This window comes from Urocitellus parryii, chromosome 13, assembly GCF_045843805.1.
Source record: "Urocitellus parryii isolate mUroPar1 chromosome 13, mUroPar1.hap1, whole genome shotgun sequence".
NCBI classification, from domain to species: Eukaryota; Metazoa; Chordata; class Mammalia; order Rodentia; family Sciuridae; genus Urocitellus; species Urocitellus parryii.
Window position 1 is genome coordinate 61,334,364 of NC_135543.1, and position 23,084 is coordinate 61,357,447.

Sequence of the window (23,084 nt, forward strand, 5' to 3'; positions counted from 1 at the left end):
CCACACTGGGGTGTGGGCCACCATGGTTGTGCTGCTGGGGGGATGGGGAAAGGTCTGGCTGAGGCCCACTGATGCCAGAGGCCTGTCCCCTCCCGGTGGAGAGGGGACCCCCCCATGGGCTTGTGGGGCCATGGCACAGCTGTTCCCAATGGCCTGGGTCTCACCCATCAGAAGACCGTTGATGTGCTGCAGAGCTTTCTTCTTCTCCCTGTCTAGGTCCTCAGCCGTCACTGCACAGGCCAGTAACAGAGGTGGTGGCAGCTTCAGAGGTTCCCCTCGGCGGCATTGCAGGAGAGGAAACTTGCGTTTCCGTGGCCTACTGGTGTCTCCCGTGGGTGAGGACTTCTTCTTGGGAAATGGGTGTCCCGCCCTGCCTTCTGCCACCTTCTCACCCTGGGCCTTCTTTGGGGGAATCCCTGGGGATGAAGAACATCCCAGGGGCGGCTCCCCGTTGGATGGGTCTGGAGCCCTCCTCTTCAGGGCTTGGAGACCTTGCGTGGAGCTGTAGGAGCTGCTGATGGGGTTTCTTTTGGGGCAGGAGCTCATGCAGATGGCCCGGGAGCTCTCAGCTCTGTCTCGGGAGCTCTCAGCTCTGTCTCGGGAGCTCTGGGTGCAGAGGTTACTCCACAGAGGCCCAGGCCTGGGCACAAAGGCAGCCACACAGCTATGGGTCCCCAGGGGCCTAAAAACAGATGCTCTTCCAGTGACCTGAGGGCGCCCCCTCTGATGGTCTCTGTCTACAGGGTGCTCTGCTTGCTCAGCCACCACTTGGCCACTGTCTCCAGGGGCTGTGATCACAGTCCTCCCTGGGCAGGGTTCTTGGGCTGCTGGAAGCTGGCAAGGAGCCACTTCCTGCCCCTGCACCCTACAAGGCGGCTGTCTGAGTCTGCGGCATGGGATGCAGGAATTCATGAAAGCTGCAGTTGACAGCAGCGTCCTCCTCAGGAGACCTGGCATGTGGAGGGAGGAGGCAATAGCCAAGTCTCCCAGAAAAGATCGCAGGGTCCGCAGGACCCTGGAAAAGCACCGAGCAGGCACATTGCGCAACCGCTGAGGAGCAGTTGCAGGATGGCTGCAAGATGACCTGCGAGTGCTGCCACCAGCCCAGGAAGCCCTTAGCAGCCAACCAGTATAGGGATGTCGTCGGCGCGGCCCATGACCCGGCTCCTGGTGGGACCCTTCTGGCATGTCTCTGCCTCTCAGCGCTGGGGGCAGCGGTGAGGGACAATACTTGCTGTGAGAAGTCTCCACGGCAGTCTCAGCGAAGGCGCTAGTGGGTAATTGTAGCGTTGATCTCAAGAAGGCCTTCTTCCGTTGCTCACGCAGCTTCAGGCGAAATGGCTGTCAGACCTGTTGCCAGGACGCAGCTCAGGAAGGAGTGAGTGGAGAACACGCGAGCAAGTGAGGAAAACCGTTAATACTGGACAAGAGGCAGGCTTGCGCCAGGAACGGACGCGCGCGTGCAAATTCCGCGTGCATGCAAATTCCGCGTGCATGCAAATTCCGCGTGCATGTGCAAAGTCTGCATGCACGTGCAAAGTCCACGTCCTTGCACCAGATGCGGAAGAAATAGGCACGTGCTGATGGGCTGAACTCCAATGGACGTGGGGGCAGTCAGAGGGCTGAGAAGGCTCTTGCTGCGGGTTGAGGGTAGCTCTTGGGGCGTGGAGCACTTGCGGACTAGGGTGATGAGCAGGTGTTTGGCTGGCAGTACCTGCACAGGGACAGGTCGGTGCCTCTTCAGGAGTGCTCTTCTCTGAAAAGGCGGGAAGTGCCATGGCCCCAATAGAAGCGCCCCCCATACCTCCAAGCTTGAAGCAGGGGGTAGCCTCCCTGGGCCTCTGAAGGGGAAAGCAATGTCATTAGATAGGCGGTGCACCAGTAGGTGAGCAAGTGGTGGTGGCATCTCCAGGATCTCGCTTGCTGAGGCTGGGAAGGACACCTTGTCCTCCCTTGAAGGTGTGAGCCAGTGTTTGTATCTAGCCTTGCTCTGGTGAGGGTGGGCGGGACTTAGTTTGACAGCCAGGAGCTCTTGCAATGGCAGGAATCCCTCAGCCCATGCCCCGCCCCTGAGCTGTCAGAGGACTTCCACCGGCCCGCGACAGCGCCGAAGCCATAATTCATGGATTATCCAGTCTTACAACTTCTCAATTGAAAACTGTAGACATATGTCCGTTTTTGACAAGAATTGCAGCAGGAAAATCCCTTGACGCACCATTTGAAAATGATGAGCGAATTACACCCTTGGAATCAGCCCTGATGATTTGGGCTTCAATTGAAAAAGAACATGACAAACTTCATGAAGAAATGGAGAATTTAATTAAAATTCAGGCTATAGCTGTTTGTATGGAAAATGGCAGTTTTAAGGAAGCAAAAGAAGTCTTTGAAAGAATATTTGGATTTTAAGGTGGCTCGGGAGAGGCCCAGAGGAGCCGGAGGCGGCCCGAGGAGCGAGGGACAGAGCCGGGAGCCATGCCGCGCTGAGGGGGGGCAGCACAGCCACCGCCACCGCCACCGCCGCAGGGTGGGGTGGGAGGGGCGGGAGCGCCGCCGCCGCCGCCGCCGCCGCCGCCTCCCGGGTGGGCGCCCTTCGCGGTGGACGCCAGCGGCCCTGGACGAGGGTTTCACCACCTTAAATGGTTTTGAGCCAATGAAGCTGTATCCCCTTAAAAAGACGGACAGCCCGTCGCGTGAACTGTAGAATTTGCAGACAGATTGATATTGGGTGCATAGTGGCGTAATGCGCGCAGACTCCTGCGAGTTCCCCTAAGTTCTTAGAGGACCGCTTTGCCTTTTGACTCAGAGTTGCAAAGTTCGATAAAGAATGGCCCTTGTGGATAAGCACAAAGTGAAGCGGCAGCGATTGGACAGGATTTGTGAAGGTATCCGCCCCCAGATCATGAACGGCCCCCTGCACCCCCGCCCCTTGGTGGCACTGCTGGACGGCAGAGACTGCACTGTGGAGATGCCCATCCTGAAGGACCTGGCCACTGTGGCCTTCTGCGATGCACAGTCCACTCAGGAGATCCACGAGAAGGTGTTAAATGAGGCCGTGGGCGCCATGATGTACCACACCATCACCCTCACCAGGGAAGACCTGGAGAAGTTCAAGGCCCTGCGGGTGATCGTGCGGATCGGCAGTGGCTATGACAACGTGGACATCAAGGCTGCCGGCGAGCTTGGGATCGCCGTGTGCAACATCCCGTCTGCAGCTGTGGAAGAGACGGCCGATTCCACCATCTGCCATATCCTCAACCTGTACCGCCGCAACACGTGGCTGTACCAGGCCCTGCGGGAAGGCACACGGGTACAGAGAGTGGAACAGATCCGCGAGGTGGCCTCAGGAGCGGCAGGAATCCGTGGGGAGACACTGGGCCTCATTGGCTTCGGTCGCACGGGGCAGGCGGTTGCTGTTCGAGCCAAGGCCTTTGGATTCAGCGTCATATTTTATGACCCCTACTTGCAGGATGGGATCGAGCGGTCCCTGGGCGTGCAGAGGGTCTACACCCTACAGGACTTGCTGTATCAGAGCGACTGTGTCTCCTTGCACTGCAATCTCAATGAACATAACCACCACCTCATCAATGACTTTACTATAAAGCAGATGAGGCAAGGGGCATTCCTTGTTAATGCAGCCCGCGGTGGCCTGGTGGACGAGAAGGCCTTGGCGCAGGCCCTTAAGGAGGGCAGGATACGAGGGGCAGCCCTTGATGTGCATGAATCGGAGCCCTTTAGCTTTGCTCAGGGTCCTTTGAAAGATGCACCAAATCTCATCTGTACCCCCCACACGGCCTGGTATAGTGAACAAGCATCACTTGAGATGAGAGAGGCAGCTGCCACAGAGATCCGCCGAGCAATCACAGGTCGCATCCCAGAAAGCTTAAGAAACTGTGTCAACAAGGAATTCTTTGTCACATCAGCTCCTTGGTCAGTAATAGACCAGCAAGCAATTCATCCTGAGCTCAATGGTGCCACATACAGGTATGCGCCGGGCATAGTAGGCGTGTCTCCGGGAGGACTTCCTGCAGCCATGGAAGGGATCATCCCTGGAGGCATCCCGGTGACTCACAACCTCCCCACAGTGGCACACCCTTCCCAAGCTCCCTCTCCCAACCAGCCTACAAAACATGGGGACAATCGAGAGCACCCCAACGAGCAATAGCAGAGAATGCTGAAAGGTAATCATTCAGATAAACTTGGGACCAAGAGACAGTGAAAATGGATGAACTAAAAGAGAAGGAATTTGACAGTCTTTTTAACTGACCCTGGACATATGCATCGTTGGTGTTGCAGTGTTAAAAGCTACAAGAGCTAGAAAACTGAAGATGTCGTCTGCTTCCGGAAGCGCTGAAAGAATAGGACGTGATTTATTAACGACCAACTTCTGTTATTGTGTGTTAAGTTTTCCATCTGTGCATCAAATCACAAAGAATAAATAGAGCTTTTTCCTTTATCAGTTCCTTGGGCACAGCAGGTCCTGAGCACCTTGCTCTAGAATGTTGCATCAAGAGTTCCAAACATCAAAATAAAAAAATATTAAGAGGAAATCCCCATCTTATGACTCTAGTCCCTTTGGTCTACAGGGGCTTGTTACCTCTTTTTGCTAATAGGAAGACAAAATTGCTACAAAATGGGGAAAAAACTGTTTGCCTGTGTTAGACACCTGCACCCATAGGATTGAAGACAGTACAGGCTCCTGTACAGAAGTGTCTCCCTCACAGCTGAACTGCATACCGAGCAGGCAAGTTGGTTGTAAGTTCAGTTGTACCCTCTGATGATGCAAAAAAGAAAAAAGAAAAAAGTATTAAGTTTCACAAGTTGTTTATACTCAAATATATTTTCTCAGTTTCAGATCCTCAGCTATTTTATTGAGTGGAAAGTCTTGAACTGCTAAGGGTTCAAGAATAATGTTGCATTTCCTTATGTCTCAGGAAACACTTTTTATGGTAACTTGTCAGATTGTCTATGAACAAACCCACTTTTTTAGACATTGATAAATTCTTTTTTTCACGTGATATTTTATACAAGAACACTTCAGATGTGTTATTAGATGTGACTGATTTTAACAAATCCTATTAGATTTGTATCAACTAGTTACATGTTCTATTCATAGTCTTTTGTGAATCATTGCCTTTTTGTTTAAAAAGATGGCCTATTTTGAGCCTTTGTATAGGTACATTCCTGTTTTTGTGACAAAGAAAAACTTTAACCTGTCCCAAAAGGAAAAATGGCTATCAGAAGTATGTTTTGTTTTAGTGTGAGTTACCGTTACTGTACTTGTTTATTGTAAAAGGTGGACATTTAGCGTTCAGTGCAGTTTTCAATAAAAAGTAATTAAAATTTCTGCTAAAAAAAAAAAGAATATTTGACGCAAACTCTCACACGTTCAGCTACAACCACATGATGAAGAAAATTAAGAGTTATGTGAATTATGTGCTTAATGAAAAATCATCAACTTTTCTAATGAAGGCAGCAGCAAAAGTAGTGGAAAGTGAAAAATCGAGAAAAATAACTTCTCAAGATAAACTTAATGGTAATGATATTGAAATGCAAACTGAAGTCAATTTGGATTCTGCAAGAAAACAGGGTGCTGGATGCAGGGGTCCTGGAGGCTCCCACCAAGCTTCAGAGGAAGGCCTGGGGCCAGGCAGAGCACAGGGGGCCGGAGTCCTGTGGCTGCTGCTGACAGGGCGATGCATGGACACGTGGGAGGGAAACCAAAGCTGTGGAACCACCTGGAAACAGGTCACATGGGCCACCACCAAGGCCACAGGGACAAACCCCACGACCTTGGAGAGAAGTGGAGCAGGTCACAGGTGCGAAGCCGGCTGGTGTGCAGCTGTCCCTACACTTGCTTGCCAGTTGGTTTCAATCTTTGTCCCATCCCAGCCCCCCATGCCTGGCTTCTCCCCTTCGGGATGGAGGTTTACTCTTTGCCATTGTATATTAGGCACATGTGACTTGTCCTTCAACTTTTAAAGAGGCTCGTGCTGAGAGTTTGAGTCTGAGGAGGTTTGGGATTTGACATTGGGGTAACGCTGAGACTGTTAAGCGTAAAGGGAATCTTGGGCTGGGCTGGGCTCAGCAGCAGAGCCCTTGCCTAGCACATGTGGCCCTGGATTCGCTCCTCAGCACCACATATAGGTAAATAAATAAAGGTATTGTGTCCACCACAACTAAAAAAATTAAAAACTAAAATTTAAAAAAAAAGCATATGGGGAACCTCTTGGCAACGCACTGCATGGGTTCTGCACTGTGAGATGGGCAAGAGCTTTGGAGGGCTAGGGTTGAAGGGTTATGGCTTAGACATGAGATGTCCCCCAAAAGTTCACGTGTGCTGCAACTCGAGAAGTTTCAGAGGTGAAATTAGATAACGAGGGATGTGACCTAACGAGTGGATTAATTCACTGACATGGATTAACCAGGTGGCCACTTCGCTTAGGTAAGGTGTGCTGGCCAGAGCAGGTCCTCCCGTGGCAGGTCTTTTGTACCTGGTGAGCAGGGCACTGTCTGCTTCCTGTGCCACGAAGCTCTGCATCACCCTGAGTCCAGGCATATGGTGTCAGCTGACCATGGGCAGTCCTCCGAAACACGTTTCCTCCTCTAGGTTATTCTGCCGGCTGGTCTGGCCACAGCAGTGGAAAAGCTGACCACACACACACATATCGACCTCTGGTCTGAAACACCCACTTCTGTGAACGCATCAACTGGGCCTTGCTGGGCCGGCCGCAGGTGAGAGGAGCCCTAGCCTCCCCTGCAGACCACTGGCAGCCCACGGCGGGGTTTGCAAACCCAGGCTGGGTTAGTCACTGGGACGGGCCACTCTGTACATCTCCACCGGAAGTGAGGGCAACAGATGTGAACAGACGCCAGCCTGGGACCCCCACCACAGTGCTGGTGGGGAGCACTCCCTGCTGGGGGGGACACCTGCCTCAGACTCCCTGTGCCGCTTCCTAGGTTCCTCTCGGCGGGGCGGTGAAGAGGGGTGCAGGACTGGGGTGGCCATTAGAGGCGCATGGGGGGACACGCGAGGCAAGGCACTCCTGCCCGTGAGGAAGTGCCCAGACCCACCCCTCAGCCACAGCCTGCTCGGCTGTTCCAGAGAAAGAAGGTGCACGAGGTCACAGCAGGCGGTGTTTCCCCAATGGCTGTTGAATTTATTTGCTCAATCAATAATGGTCCTGGCAAAAATTAGTTCACCAACGCTGAGACAGTTGTAACGAGACACTGATTTTAAAAACCCATGATACCGTTGAAGAAATCAGAGTTCACACCAACAGAAGAAACCTTCAGTATTGCCAGCAAATACAAAATGAACGTAAGATGTCGGACAGAACAGCAAGAAGGCGTTTATACATTTATATTTGACACCTGACCATATTTCAGTCACCATAATATCTTCTCTCCAGATTTAAAAAAATAGTATGCTGATTTCTATAACAAAGCTTTTTTTCGTACAAAAATCAAATAATGGCCGACAAGTCACAACAGTGCAATAGGTAGAGGATAAAAAACCGCATCAGACAGGTGCTGGAAATAAATACTAACCAGGAGGAGGACAGGGCCTCGGGGTGCATGGGGTCTGTCTGCAGAGCTGCAGGCGGCCTCTCAGGGCCGGCCGGCGAGCAGCTGCCTCAGGAGCCTGGCCTCCCAGGAGCCTCCCGGCAGCCATCTGATCTGACGGGCCAGAAGCAAAAGGGGCGTCCCAGTTACCCCCAGGAGGCGTCTCTTCCTATTGCTCGATCCTGTCGTCTGGGGTCCCTCAGCGGGCTCACTGAGGGCAGGGACGACCTACCTTGGTGTAGGAGCATACATATGGCTTATTCAGGCAGAGACGGGTACATTCTAGCCCAAGCAAGCAATCCAGGTCACTGCTGACGGGAGGGTCTGTCACAAGGAAGGTTTCGGGTTTGAGAAACATTGGTGGGTGGATGCCTCGGGGCGAGGGGGCCGCCTCCGGCCGCCCCAGTGCAAAGGCCTCTGCTGATCACTGGCAGTGAGTAGCCGGAGCCCGCGGGCAGGGCGGGCAGGCTCCACGCAGCCTCCGCCTGCCACCGAGGCCACCTGGTATCGGGCTGCGGACTGTGGTTCAGAACTGTGGGAGGGCTACAGTGGGCAAAGGGACCCGAGAGCCACCGGCCGGCCGGCACACGGGAGGCAGCTCCCCGAATGGTCTGCACCGAGGAGGTGTGAAAGGCACAAGCAGGAGCCCGGGCCGCAGCCACAGGCGGCGCAGAGACCTGGCTTGGTGTCCCCACCTTAATGAGATCCTGATTCTGCTGTGATATAAAAGCAAAGAAACACGATTTTTTTGGTTTAAAAAGAAGCCACTCAAGGGTTAAAATAGTAATTTTAAGTTAACAAAGAAAATTAATTCCCCATAAGCTGACACTATCTGGAAAACGTCCGCTGCTCCGTCCCCGGGACCCTGAGCCTGACGAGCCAACGTGACGAGGAGTCTGAAGAGAGAAGGCGTCTTTACAGAAGGGACAGCGCCGGCCACGCTGGACACTCTGGGCCACAGGCGCCTTCCAGCGCCACTGCCCAGGCACTCAGAGAGGCGTCTCCCGGCGGTCTCTGCTGGGCGACGGCTTTGCGGGCTCCTTAGCCGCCTTCGCCTCGGGCACGCCGTCGCGGGGCTCCTCGTCCTCGGGCTGCTCGGCCCTGGCACGCTGTGTCTGGAGCAGGCGCAGCTGCACCCGCAGCTCGATGATGGCCTCGCGCTCCTCATGGACAGCCTGGTTCAGGTGGTTGTTCTTTATCTTGAGAGTGTCAGAGAGAGGAGGTCAGAGGGCGGCCAGCAGGGCAGCAGAAGGACTCCGCCCCACGCCAGCCCAGGACCTGACTCCAGGGCACGACCCCATCTTCAAAGCGTCACCCCAGCTGCAAAGCATCACCATGCAGAAAGGACATGGTGGCCTGAATGAGCACCCTAGTGCTAGGAACAGAGGGACAGCCTAGCTTCCCAAAGCTTTAAGGACAAAAGAGAAGGGACATTAGCAATAGAGAGGGAGGAGTTAGGCAGGGTGGGAGCGGATCCCTCTATGACAGGGCTGTCCCTCCTGTGAACGGGGCCACTCGGCCTACAGAAAGCCACCGTCCACCCTGGATAGCAGCACCCACTCCGCAGAGTCGGGGGTGCTGGGCGGCAGTAGACCCACACTGCCCGCCCCCTTCCTCCCAGGTATGCCCAGCTCCGGGCAGTGGGGCTGAGGGTGTCGGCCTCGTAAGGGTGGGCACGGCGGGCTCCCGCGGCACCTGGCTGAATCCTCCCTCCCACCCGAAGGGGAAGGCAGCGCCACTTGGCCCAGTGGAGAGGCCACCTGCCTGGAAGGGAGATGGCACTTGGGACCCACCTGTCACTCTCTGCAGCTCACCCCTGTCCCCACCCTAAGGACTCGCTTAGGATTTTGCTTCTGTGCTTCAGGACTGCAACATGCCCAGTGACATGGAAGGGAAGCAGACTAAGGGCCCCTGCGAGGCCTTCCCAAGGCCTCCCCCTGCGGTGGTGACTATCCCAACTTTGGGCCTCCAGGGCAGCTGCTCGGCACTCTGCCCTGCGGCTGCTGGAGGACTCTGCGGTCCTGTCTCGGCTCACACATCATCGCAGACCACCACCTATCTGTACTGGGGACGGAACCCCAGGCCCATCATCCCCGGCTGCCCCCGGTCTGTTTCACTGTAACATGTGCCAAGACAGGGGCCTGCCCTGTGGCCGAGCAGCCCGGAACCTGCCATGTTCCTGCCTGGCCTTCTTCTGTCCTCGGGCAGGCGTGGCACGCTTGGCCCCAGCCACCGAGCGAGCCACCGAGGGGAGTGGAGCTGCTTCACTCAGGGAGGAGGGGAGGGCCTGAGCACCCGGCCTGCCGCCCGCTAACTGTGCCCTGGCCCCAGTTCCCAAGAGCCACGGCTCACCGCTGCTTTGTGGGCTGAAGGCCAGGGAAGCAGTCACCACTCGGCCCTCAGGGAGACCCGGGCCTGCTCCCTCCACTAGCCTGACTGTGCTGCTCCTGACTGGGAACAGAGACCGTCTCCCTACCAGGCAAGTGGCCTCTCCCCTGGGCCCAGAGTGGCAGATGTTGGCCCCATGGGAAGGCGGCCAGGTGCACTGGCCTCTGCGGGTGGGTCCAGGAGGCGCCCCATCACTGGGGTCACCAAACGTCACACCCGCCTGAGGACACCCTGCCAGCAGCCCAGGCCCACCAACTCTGGGGTGTGATGCCCCCTAAGATCCTCTGAGCCAGTGGCCCAGGAAAGCCCAGAGGCAGAGTGCACCCACAGCCTTCCGGAAACCCCCGTCCAGCCACCCGCATGCACCTCCAGCTCCTCGTTCTGCCTCTGCAAGTCCTCCAGGATGAGCTGCAGCTCCTCCTCATCCTCGCTCTCGCTCTCGCTCTCCGAGGAGTACTCCTCTGTCTCGCTCCGGCCATGCTGCTGGCGACTGTGGAAAGAGGCCAGGGCGCTTTATGAGGTATGCTGCCCTGCCCCAGACCCAGGAGCACTTTACGGGGTGTGCCTGTCCCCCATCTCCTCAGACCCAGGGGCACTTTATGGGTTGCATCTGTCCCCCACCTCCTCAGACCCAGGGGCACTTTATGGGGTGTGCCTGTGCAACCCCCCTCAGACTCAGGGGCACTTTACGGGGTGTGCCTGTGCCCCCCCCCTCAGACTCAGGGGCACTTTACGGGGTGCACCTGTCTTCCCCTCCTTAGACCCAGGGGCACTTTATGGGGTGCGCCCGTCACCACCACCATCAGACCCAGGGGCACTTTACAGGGTGTGCCTGTACCCTCCCTCCTCAGACCTGGGGGCACTTTACAGGATGCAGCCTGTCCCCCCCCACCCCAGACCCAGGAGTACTTTACGAGATGCGCAAGTTCCCTATCCTCAGACCCAGAGGCACTTTTCGGGGTGCGCTTGTCCCCCGCTTCCTCAGACTCAGCCCTGCTCCTGAATCTGCAGGAGCCAGAGGCTGCTACTCAGGGGGGCCTGGGGGCAGGAGACACCGGGGCAGCACCAAGCCCTGGGCACCCCTGCCCTACCTCTGGATCTCGGCGATCTCGGCTCTGAGGCGCTCGATCTCCTCCTTCTCAGCGGCGATCTGCCGGCGCAGGAACTGCTCCATGGCCAGGAGCTCTTCCTGCTCCGTCAGGATCTCGTTTTCCTAAAGAAAGAGCACTGTGAGCCCTCGCAGCTCCCAGCCTAGGGGACGTCACTGCTCTGAGGTCTCTTCAGCCCCATTCTGTGTTGAGCCCAAGGTACAAAATGTGTGACCAGAAGAAGGAGTTCCTGGGCCGCACACAGAGCCTCTGGAAGGAAGGACTCTTCTCTCCCCCTCCCCTGCAGCCAAGGCTGCAAGGGAGGACTCTGCAAGGCCAGGTGTGGTTGGCCCAACAGTGGCTTCCCGGGAGGCAGAGTCCCCGAAGGCCTTCTACCACCACAGGGAGGGAGCCAAGAGCGGGCAGCTGAGAGGAGAGGAGGGCACGGAAGGCGCCCTAGCAGGCCATGCTGTCCCCCCACCCTGTGAGGAGACGGTGAACTGTCTGCTTTGGCAGAATTTCCAGTTATAAAACAGCTTTGGGAAAAGAGAATGGAAAAATCACTCTCTGCCCATGATCCAGAGAGTCCAACCTAGAGGAAAGCAGCAGTGCTGGTGAAACCCAGGACGCCACAGACCCTGCCTGTGGGAGGAGCAGCTGGCTGTGGGCCTTCACCGCTCGCTCTTTCCTTCCCAGCAAACAGGAACCAGAGGAGTGAGCAGGGAGGAGTGAGGGGGAGGAGTGAGGGGGAGGAGTGAGCGGGGAGGAGTGAGCGGGGAGGAATGAGCGGGAGGAATGAGCGGGAGGAATGAGCGGGGAGGAATGAGCCGGGAGGAATGAGCCGGGAGGAGTGAGCCAGAAGGAGTGAGCCAGAAGGAGTGAGCAGGGAGGAGAGAGCCGGGAGGAGTGAGCGGGAGGAAGCCCAGGTGCTCCTGCTTTGGCCAACCCACCTAGGCCGACTCATATAAGCTGAAGTGGTTTTAATAAGATTTAGTGATATTTATGTAGCCACTTTTTTTTTTTTAATATTTACTTGACCATTATGACTTTTAATTCATGGCATCTTTACCAGTAAACTGAAAAGGTCTATTAGCAGAACAAGTTGGGAGACAATAAGAATTTGTGATAAGCATTTGAATGAAACTAAGCATTGTAAATATTGCATGTTATTTATAAATCAAAGAGAATATTTATTCTCAAACTCTCAAATGTGTATGAAGTTCTAGGCTGTAAGAGTTGATAGTTTTATATATGATTTTATAGGTTATTTACATATGAAGTAAAATAGGAAAATATATTAAGAAAGGATGATGTTTATAGAGGCCTTCTTAATGTGTCATATTTCTTAGATGTTTTTTGATGATACTGGGGATTGAACCCTGGTACATTCCACTAAATCACATCCCCAACCCAATTTATTATATAAATTATAATATAATTTATTTATTATATAAATAAAATATATATATATATATTTATTTGAGACTGGGTCTGGTGATATTGTTCAGGCTGGCCTTGAACTTGTGATCTTCTTGCTTCAGCCTCCCAGATAGCTGGGATTAGGTGTGTGTCACTGCTGCTGGCTTCAAATGTATTAGTATTTTTTTAATGCATACTCCAGTAATATTTAAGAAATAAAATGATACAAATCCAATGTTGTACATGTTACAATAACAAAAATAAAACCATATTGGTGGGAAAAAAAAAAAAAAGAGTCAGGCTGAAAACCCTGGGGTGAAGGCCTGGTCCAGGACTCTACTCCTGGGCAGTTATGTGCCCCCACTGGACCAGGCAAGGGCCAGAAACACCAAATCTGCAGGACCGGGACCTACACTGAGCTTCTCAAAAGCCACACAGACCAGGTAGGCAGAGCCTCGATGCCATTCCTTTCTGGTTGGATTCTGGAAACTTCCAGAACAGAGTACCTGACCTGAGAATTCAGAAAGACATGAGCTCAGGTCTGCTCTGTACCAATGAAAGATAAAAACCTGCCTCTGACAACTGATTTCACCTGCACAGCAGACATGGGACCAACCACATGTTGTCAGCAACAGCCATCATTTAAAACTTAACCTTACACTTCACGGATCTTACATTTTTAGACAGTAGGAACACATTCTAAGATACTCAAGTCTGGTCTCATTAATGTGGAACAAATGCCAATAACATGTAGATACACCTCAGACTTGGGGTGAACTCAGGGGATTAAGCAGGACCTTTAGGTAGCATCCTGTAAGGAGAATCAGCACAAGGCCACCCCTCCTGCAGCTGAACCTGCAGCACACACGAGGCAGTGCCAAAGCCACAGGCTCGGCCCTCGGACCCCTTCTGTGATTTTGGTGAAAAGAGCCTATAGTTGAGTTTCTTATACTGTAAGTTAAAACTGACGGTTCAGAGACTGACAAAATGGAGACAAAGAGTTAGCTTACCTGGGCAAGGAGAATGTTTATGACTTCTTCATTTTCATTCATTTCTTCTTTGGAAATGTCCTCCTTTGAGGCTATCTCTTGTGCAATCTTGGTTTCACACTCCTGTGGAGCAAGACGAGTGAGTGAACCCGTCAGTCTACAGGGAACACATCCTTAGCAAATCCACACCACCACAATCCAGGATCCTCCCTCTCACTTCATAGGACTGGAAGGAGTCATAGGAGCAGGTAAACCATGTACACGGGAGGGCAGCTGCTAACTGGCCCGGAACAGGATACAGGGCCCAGTCAGCCTGCACCATGCAGACGCACCTTCCAGTGGGTGTGCCTTCCAGCTCTGGAACCCTTCTGCATAAACGACCCTCTGTGGGGCTCTGAAGGGCTGCTAGCATGTCCATTTTTAGTGTACAATTTAACTAGTTGTGACAACTACAAAGTCAAATGACCACGATGACCACCATCCACAATGACCATCATCATGCTACGGAACAGTCCACCATCACAGAGCCCCGTGGTTGTGCCACCACCTGATGGCTCCCAGCAGCCACCCACCTCCTCCCACTACTATGTATGGTTCTTGTTTCTCAAGTCTCCTATAAACTAAACCTATCACTCATCTTTCTCTCATTTTTGTTTTTTTGTTTTTTTTTTTTTTTTTGGTACTAGGGATAGAACCCGGGGGGCTCTGAGCTATACCCCCAGCCCTCTGTAATTTTTCTGACAAGTCTCACTAAGGTACTGAGGCTGGCCTTGAACTTGTGACCCTCACGTCTCAGCCTCCAGTATCACTGGATCTCAGTGTGGGTACCACGCCCAGCTTCCTCTAGCTGCTTTATCACACCCTGCTTTAAGACTCCTATTAGGCTTGCATCACAGCAGATGAGATGAGCTTCAGCCTCCTCATGAGGCCTGGGCAGAGATCACTAACTCCAATTCCAGGCTGATACACCAAGGGAAGAGTTTGACTATGAAAACTAGGCACGGGAATGGGAGAAAAGCTGGGGGCTGGAGAGGAGGAGAGGGCCCATCTGTGGCGGCTTTTGTGGGCCTGTCCTCTGGGCTACTGTGAAGCACAGCAGTCGAGACGCCCTTAGGGCAGCACTCGGTCTTCCCACACAACCCCACAGTGCCCCTTCTGCTCTCTCAGCCTGGCGAGCACCAGCTAGTGTTCTCGGGACCCGCCGCTGGGTCTCAGGATGGGCCTAAGATGGTACAGAAGTGGGGGGCGTCTTGTTCTGGTGCCACTGGGAAGCTCCAGTCCCAGCTGAACACTACAGGTGAAGCCAGAAAATCAGAGTCCAGCTGTGGACTCTTCCTAGAATTAGGTGACAGCGTCCCCCATCTCCAAGACCTTCTAGGCGGCCCTCATCATAACACTTTCCAAAGAGCCGTCTCTTCCCCTGGGTTTCTGCTACCCCAGCAGGGCCTGAAGACAAGTCACCCACCTGCCTGCCATCTGCAGAAGGCTCTATCCACAGTTTTACTTATTTTATTTTAGTATAAACATGACATGCCAAAATAATAAATCCACTCACCTGTCTTTTAGCTTCTCTCAGTTTTCTTTTGAGGGCTGTCAAAATTCTTTGTACTTCCCATAATCTTTCTTCTTTAAATAAATCCTTTATCCCACCCTGCAGATCTCGATGTAAACAATTCAAAAGAAACTCCTAGAAAACAACAGTACATACCAAATAGTACTCCATGTCTCACGACATAAAAATAATGTGCAGATTAGCTCCTTCTCCGTCCAGCGGTGGCATGAACAGTAGTGCTGCCTTCCAGGGGGCCTGTAAGTCCCGCCTGGCCCGCCTGAGTGGGGTTCCCCCTCACTGATGCAGCTCGCTCACTCCCCGTGCCCTTCCCTCACACCATCAACTGATGAGTAATGGGGACTTGAAGAGATAAGGGAAGAGAAGCAAGGATTTGATAATGTGCATGCACAATAAGCAAATGCATAAATCGTCAAATATATGTAAATTTCCTTAAAAGTCCTGAATGTTTTTCTCATCTATATACCCAGAGCAGCCCTTGCATCAAGGTAGCACAGTGAAAAGCCAGGATTTGGCCTCACTCTGGTTGCACAGCCTAGCAGTCATGTGACATAAATTATTAACTTCCCTAAATTCAAGGGTGCTTATCACTAAGATAAGAACTTCCAGGTGGCAATTTCAGCAACTCTGTCCATACAACAGAGGTTTCTTAGAGACAGTGACTGTCCTGGGCTGAGACTTCTCACATTATCTCACTGGGAACTCCTGACATCAGCCCCATATGGGTATCTATTTAAAAAATAAGACACCAGCGCCTCAGGAGGTTGGCGATTTACCTGAAATCAGTACATTAACAAGAAGCAGAAGAGGAGTTCCCACCAGGTCTCCAGTTCTCAAGACCAAAGCTCTCCCACCAGAACATGCTGACCTATGTGGCACCCAACGCCAGCTGGAGAGGCCTGGCTTCCCACACAGGGGGACAAGTGTGAGGGCTCGCACTTGGAAGTGCAGGAAGCAGAGACTGTCCTGGCTCCACCATGCTGGGCCACGGAGTGGCAGGCGTGGTGCAGCGTGAGGCACGCACCTGTCTCCGGATCTCCTCCTTGATACCCGCCTGGGTCTCTGGCAGCGTGGGCATGGTGGCCATGTTCGACCACCGCAGAGGTCTTGTCACTTGCTTTAGTACCACGTTTCCAAAGAGCTCTTGCACGTGTGTGAAGAGCACATACAGCACACGATTGCTGATCTGGGGATGAGATTGCAAGGAGATAGTTAAAACTGTCATTTTGTTTCATTTGCATCTCCAGGTCGTTCAACCTTTAACCCTAGACACAGAAGTACAAGGCAGGCTGTGCTCATCAATGGCCAATTTAAGAAGAAAAATCACAAAATCTGAGTTAAATCATATGCTCAAACACCATGAGGATGGAAGCGAAAAATAGGCCAGAAAAGGGACACAAAGCTGACGACTCTGTTATTGTTTTTGATGACTATGATATTAGCTGATACAAAAAACAGATGCTCTTCATTTCCAACACGTAGAGACACCACGTCCACCCCATACCAGCAGCTCCTCCCGTGGACCAGGCAAATGCTAGAGCACCCACAGGGGTAGGGCTGGCCGGGACCCAGCGTGGCTCTAGAGTACACCTGCATGGCCAGCATTCAAAGGTGGCGGCCACCCTGCACTGAGGACGGGACGGGGCCAGCTGAACTGATGTGAGAAGCTCTTTCCCACACTTACTCCTACAACTCACTGGAATCTGCCGCAACAAGGGTCCACAGCAGGGTAACATTAAGTAACAATGTAACATTCACCAAATGCTAAACTCCCAACTAGTAGAAATGATCATTATATTTTGAGAAACTTGAAAATATTTTTCTCCCAAAATATAATAAATATCCGGGCACAGTGGCACACGCCTGTCATCCCAGCAGCTCAGGAGGCTGAGGCAGGAAGATCACGAGTTCAAAGCCAGCCTCAGCAAAAGCACGGCACTAAGCAACTCAGTGAGACCCTGTCAGTAAATAAAATACAAAATAGGGCTGGGGATGTGGGTCAGTGGCCAAGTGCTCAAGTCCAATCCCTGGTACCAAAAAAAGAAAGAAAGAAAAAAAAAAATATATATATATATATATATAAAATCAACATACAGTAAAAGAATCTTTAGTGAAATAAAACATACTCTTATAACAGTGATAATGATTTATGGTCAGTGCCCTGTATGCTTGCCAAAAAGAGGACTGAAAATAAAAATTCACCACTATTTCCTGAGTAAAATATCAGTACAGGGCTGGGGCTGGGGCTGAGGCTCAGTGTAGAGCACTTGAGTCGCACATGTGAGGCACTGGGTTCAATCCTCAGCACCACATAAAAATAAATAAAATAAAGGTATTAAAAAATAATAAAATAGATATTTAAAAAAGTATATCAGTAACTTGAGAGGAAAACACACCCTGACGCAGGCTCACCTGAGCACAGTAAAGGCAAGCCAATCACAGGTACAGAAAGACACCAATGGACACACCACCCCTGATGCCCTGTGGTGCCTTCTCACGCTACAAGCCTACAGATAGGTCTCTCTGGGACCCACTTTTACAAGCGAAAGCCTGGTTAAATCAATGAACATTCGGTCCTCTGTGCCTGAGTTTGATGTGTACGTGATATAATTAGGCAATGATGCTATTTGATGAAACAGCAGAAACTTTTACAAGTTTATAGATGAAGTCTGTAACTGCAGGCACATGGGCTCTATCTACTCCAATAACAGATCACTGTCACCAAGAACTGCTTTATAACTCCACAAAGACTGTATGACATTCAAATTTCACAGCTACAAGCAAAAGGGCAAACATATTGATCATCTTTCATCTGTTGCAACATCCACCTTATGAAAGAAGACGTAGTCAAGCCAACCCATCCTCCACCACCTCAGGCTCCCAGCTTCACGTACATCTGAAACAGCAAACATGCCCCAACTCCCAGGGCCGCTGGCCACGGGTACCTGCACAGTGGGGCTGAGCACGATGGAGATGTTCTGTATGTTCATCTTCGTTTCCAGTTCCTTGGCAATGACGTGGTCCATGTGCACAATGAGCCAGGAAATGAGAAGGTAGTTACATTCCGGCAGTTCCTGGAGCAAGCGCTGGAACTCCTGCACTTTCTCGCTCTCTGTGGCCTTCCCGCAGGCCTCTTCGAATCGGGGCATCAGCTCTTTGGTAAGCAAATTCTCTGGCAGGTCTCGCAGGTACTGCTTCAGCAAGCTGGCGACAGTGTTGGGCTCGTATTCTTCCAAATTTGGAGACTCCTCTCGGTCGTAGGCTGCTTTTAGTTCATCCACCTTTGATTTAATTCCTTAAACCATTCAAATTCAGAAGAAAGAATACTGAGGGAAAAAAAATCAAACACACAGGCTTTCTTCTCTAGGACATCCCACCCCCACCTTGCTGGGCAGATCAAGAGCAGCCACTGGCCACTAGCAGAACTCTTGACATGAACAACATACCTGCCCGTGGGCCACACAGTCCCCCTGTGGATACAATCGCAAGACAGACTGCACTTCAGCCAGGTGCTGACACACCTGGAACCCAGTTACTGGAAGCTGAGGCATGGGGGTCATGACTTTGAGGCCAGTCTCAGCAACTGGGACAGACCTTGTGTTGAAAAAATAAAAAGCACTGAAGATGTAGTCCAATGGCTGAGTGCCCCTAGGTTCAATTCCTAGCATTAAACTAATTAAATAGAAGATTACCCTTCAAGGGTGAACTTAATCACAACCTAAGTGATAACTGAAAATTTTAACATTCAGAGCAACTGCAAATATGTTAAGTAAATATGCTAACGGATTCAAGAAGAAAAAGAAATTTTGGAAGAATTAAACTACAACCCAAGTGTAAGTCTTACCCTCACAGCCAAATGTTTTCTCTTCAGTCATAAGACTGAAACATAAAATGTAACTTTGTTTACCTAAATGTCCAATAGTTGTAGATAGGCTTACTCTTTTAAAAGTAAAAATTTTACCATTAAGTTTAACTGTTATCTCTTTGAAAACTATTCTCTATTAAGTAATCCCCTAATTCCTGTATAGTTTCTACTTTAAAGTATAAATTCTTTTTCTTTTTGTTTTGGGGCGGGTGCGGGTGTTATCAAGGATTGAACTCAGGGGCACTTGACCACTGAGCCACATCGCCAGCCCTATTTTGTATTTTATTTAGAGACAGGGTCTCACTGAGATGCTTTTTTGCTGAGGCTGGCTTTGAACTTGCAATCCTCAGCCTCTCGAGCCACTGGGATTACAGGTGTGTGCCACTGCGTTCAGCTTAAAGTGTAAATTCTTAAGTATCCCCGCTTCCTACATTTTTGCAGTACCAGTGAACCTGGAGACACTTTTCTACTAGCTACACTTTTCTACTAGTGTTTATATAACCTAAACAGAGCTGGAACTCAAAATAAAATGAACTTTGGGCTTCTAAAAATCAAATCATTTGCTTTTCTTATTGAACAGAAAGAAACTACATAAACTAAATATTTTTCAAACATTATATCAGCTTTTCAATCTTTATGAAATCCACCTGTACTGTGACATGATCCAGTAACAACACTGATCCCAAACAGCACAAAGTAGGTTTGTGCTGTTTTTTTTGTTTGTTTGTTTTTTAGTTTTGACGGACCTTTATTTTTTATTTTTACATGGTGCTGAGAATTGAATCCAGTGCCTCACATATGCTAAGCAAGTGCTCTACCACTGAGCCACAACCCCAGCCCCAGTTTGTGCTGTTTTTTTGTTGTGCTGTTCTAGTTAGTTATACATGTTGTGCTGTTTTCAATACTTAAATTTTAGGCCAATGGTTCAAACGAGCCATCTAATCTGAAAGCATCTATAACCCACACAGTGCTTGCATTTGTGCTCTGGCACTTCTTAACTTTTGTAAAAACTTTTAATGGCATTAAAATAAATCTGTAACTTATCCAGAATCACAATGGCACCATATATAAAAATAGCAATGTGGATCTTATTTTTGCATAATCTTTGAGACAAAAAGTTAGAAAATAATTCCTATTTTCTTACTTTGATGACAATATGAGTAAAACAGGATGAGCAACTGTGAGTTCTGTCAAAGACCTCCTCTCTCCTCTTATGTGATATGTATGTGTATATATAAAACCCCCAACAGTACTGACCCCACAAACCACCTAGGTACCCTTAGAAAGAAAGACCTCCCTGTTCTGGATAGGCAGAGTCCATACTGTTAAAATGACCACACTACCAAATGTGCTGTAAGATTCAAAGCAACCCCCGTCAAATACCAAGACAGTCCAGCACACAGGCACAGGAAGGACTTTCTCGATAGAACCCCTAAATCTCAGGATATGATGCTGAGAACTAATAAATGAGATACCATCAAGTTAAAAAGCTCCTGCACAACAACAACAAAACAATTAGCAATGTGAAGAGAGAACCTACAGAATGAGAGAAAATCTTTGCTAGCTGCTCTTCTGACAAAGGATTAAAATCTAGAATATATACAAAGCCCAAAAAAACTTCACTTCAAAAATTATAACTTAATTAATAAATGGGCAAATTAAGCAGACACAACTCAGAAAAAGAAATACAAATGGCCAACAAAAAGAGTTTAAAAATGTTCCACATTATTAGCAATCAGGGAAATGCAAATTAAAACTACACCAACATTTCATCTCACTCTAGTCAGAATGGCAACTGTCAAGAATACAAACAATAGTAAATGCTGTGGAGAAACGGGAACACTCCACACTGCTGGTGGACTATACACTAGGAACTACCATGGAAATCCTCAGTAGACCAGGCATGGACCACCACAGGACCTAGCTATGCCACTCCTTAGTATTTATGCTGAAGAAATAAAATCATCCTTTCTTTTGGTACCAGAGATTGAACTCAGGGGCACTCAATGAGCCATATCTCCAGCCTTAGTTTGTATTTTTATTTAGAGACAGGGTCTCACTGAGTTGCTTAGCACCTTGCTATTGCTGAGGCTGGTCTGAACTCATGATCCTCCTGCCTCAGCCTCCCGAGCTGCTGGGGTTACAGGTGTGTGCCACCATGCCCGGCTAAAGTCACCTTACTATAGAGATACATGCACACCCATGTTCACAGCAGCCCAGTTCACAAACAGCTCAACTATGGAGCCAGTCTATATGTCTGTCAATGGATGAATGGATAAAGAAAATGTGGTATATATACACAATGGAGTTTTATTTACATAAAGAAAAATGACCACACACCCCACCATCAGGTACGAGCATAATGCACCAATAAAAATACGGGCAAAATGTTTTCCCTTTAAAAACTGGACATTCAAATAAAGAGTACCTGGGAGAGAAAGATTACACAGATACAGTAAAATGTAGATGAGTAAATTAAAAACATAAAATTGCTTCAATTGTCTTTCACATTGGTTTTAAAGTTGGGAATGATATATGAGTGAGGACCAAAAAATCCCCAGCAAAAATTGTTAATGGCATTGAAAAAGGAAAGTCTCTAGCACCCACCACACCACAGCAGGCTGTGCTGACGTACTGTCCAGGTGAGCGCTTGGCCCAGGAGGAGACCAGGGAGACAGCTCAGTTTGAATACTTTCAGAAGAGAGAGAACCTGCCACTCTGACTCCCCAGGAGAACGCACACATCAAAAACAGGTCAGAGAAAAAAAAGAGCCCTTTGAACAAATCCCAGAAACTCTTCAGAGAAACTTTCACCTAATAACAAAATTTTTCATGCCTATCAAGGTGATATAAGGAAAGCAGCTTGTATTATTACTGCTTAAATCTTTAAAAACACAATTCGTCATATATTATTCTTGGGGTTTTTAAAATTTTTTCTTTAGTTATACATGCACACAAGATCTTTATTTTGTTTTTTCTATTTTTATGTGTTGTTGAGGATCAAAACCCAGTGCCTCACATATGCAAGGCAAGCACTCTGCCACTCAGCCCCAGCCCCAGCCCCATACACTATTCTCTAAAAAATCAAAATTGCAAAAAAAAAATCAAAATTGCAAATATGTTTAAGTGTTAATTCTAGATAATATTAAGGAAGTATCATTCAAATTCATTTCTTGATTGACTTTGTTTTCTATAAAATAGTAGCTCAACTACTCTTTTAAATTTTTTTTTTATTTGTAGATGAACACAATACCCTTATTTTATTTATTTTATTTTTGTGTGGTGCTGAGGATGGAACCTGCCCCAAGTACCCTAACACTGAGCTACAGCTGCAGCCCCATAGACCAACTACTCTTACGTGTTAAATATTCAAGGACAAGTTACCTATTAGATTGTGTAAAGATTTTCCTAAGTATCAAAAATATCTGCCCCTTCTCAACAAACTTAAGTATTAAATCTACCTGCTGCAAACGTGTCAGAACCCAGTAAGTGGAAAGCTTCTTAAGCTCTGCAGATGTCCCCAGTGCACATGACTTAACTCACAAAAACATGTGACCAACAACTGATTTCATAAAATAACTCTCTGAACAGAAGTGGGTGATGCTGGAGGTGAGTCATGGAGCTGAGGGACGCAGATGCCTCCAGCTCAGAACCTCACCCAGAGCAGCATGGTGTCTATTTTGGAAGAAAGAAACCTGTTTACTTTTAAATAAGATACCATTTGCTTGATTTTAGACACCAAATATAAAATAAATTTGTGCCAACTATGAAACAAGTTTTCATACACACTGGATGTAGATAAATGGAAAACTCTCTTCAGTGATCCACTTACTAGCTGCAGGGGGCTAGCGGCAGCATTTGCACCTGGGGCCTAAGCATTCAGTCAAGCTCAGAAGCCACAGTGCAAGGCTGTCAGAGCTTCCTTCACTGCCCACCACCTCACTGCAGGCCCTGCCACCACTGAGCTTCACGCAGCCCAGAGGGCAGAAGGGAGAGCAAGCGGGCTCTGAGCACAGCCCTGCTGGACGATGCTCCCCAAATGCTTCCCTCCATCCTGTCCCTGCTGCTGTGAGCTATGAACAACTCAGGTGCAAATGCTTACAAAAACAGACTGTCAGACAAAGAGGTGGTGGCGGCTGCAACTGCAAGGGCCAGGGAGACGCTCGGGCTGCGGCCCAGGCCACAGCGCTCCCTACAGGCTGG

General features: G+C 49.8%; 1 protein-coding gene and 2 pseudogenes across 1 annotated transcript in view; 2 read left to right on the forward strand and 1 right to left on the reverse strand.

Moving 5' to 3' along the window:
• The first annotated feature begins 1,337 nt into the window (after positions 1 to 1,337).
• Positions 1,338 to 6,979, forward strand: LOC144249969 (telomeric repeat-binding factor 1-like; annotated as a pseudogene).
• On the forward strand, positions 2,733 to 4,722 carry LOC144249993 (C-terminal-binding protein 2 pseudogene; annotated as a pseudogene).
• A 1,480-nt stretch (positions 6,980 to 8,459) lies between the features above and the next one.
• Positions 8,460 to 23,084, reverse strand: part of Ralbp1 (ralA binding protein 1) — a 36,639-nt gene continuing 22,014 nt past the window's right edge. The window contains exons 4-10 of the mRNA XM_026381776.2: positions 17,963 to 18,312; positions 16,042 to 16,203; positions 15,003 to 15,134; positions 13,469 to 13,570; positions 11,043 to 11,164; positions 10,318 to 10,441; positions 8,460 to 8,762 (exon numbers count right to left, since the gene is read on the reverse strand). Of these exons, the coding sequence (XP_026237561.2) occupies positions 8,553 to 8,762; positions 10,318 to 10,441; positions 11,043 to 11,164; positions 13,469 to 13,570; positions 15,003 to 15,134; positions 16,042 to 16,203; positions 17,963 to 18,312 (1,202 nt within the window). The 3' untranslated portion in view covers positions 8,460 to 8,552. The remainder of the gene's footprint in view (positions 8,763 to 10,317; positions 10,442 to 11,042; positions 11,165 to 13,468; positions 13,571 to 15,002; positions 15,135 to 16,041; positions 16,204 to 17,962; positions 18,313 to 23,084) is intronic.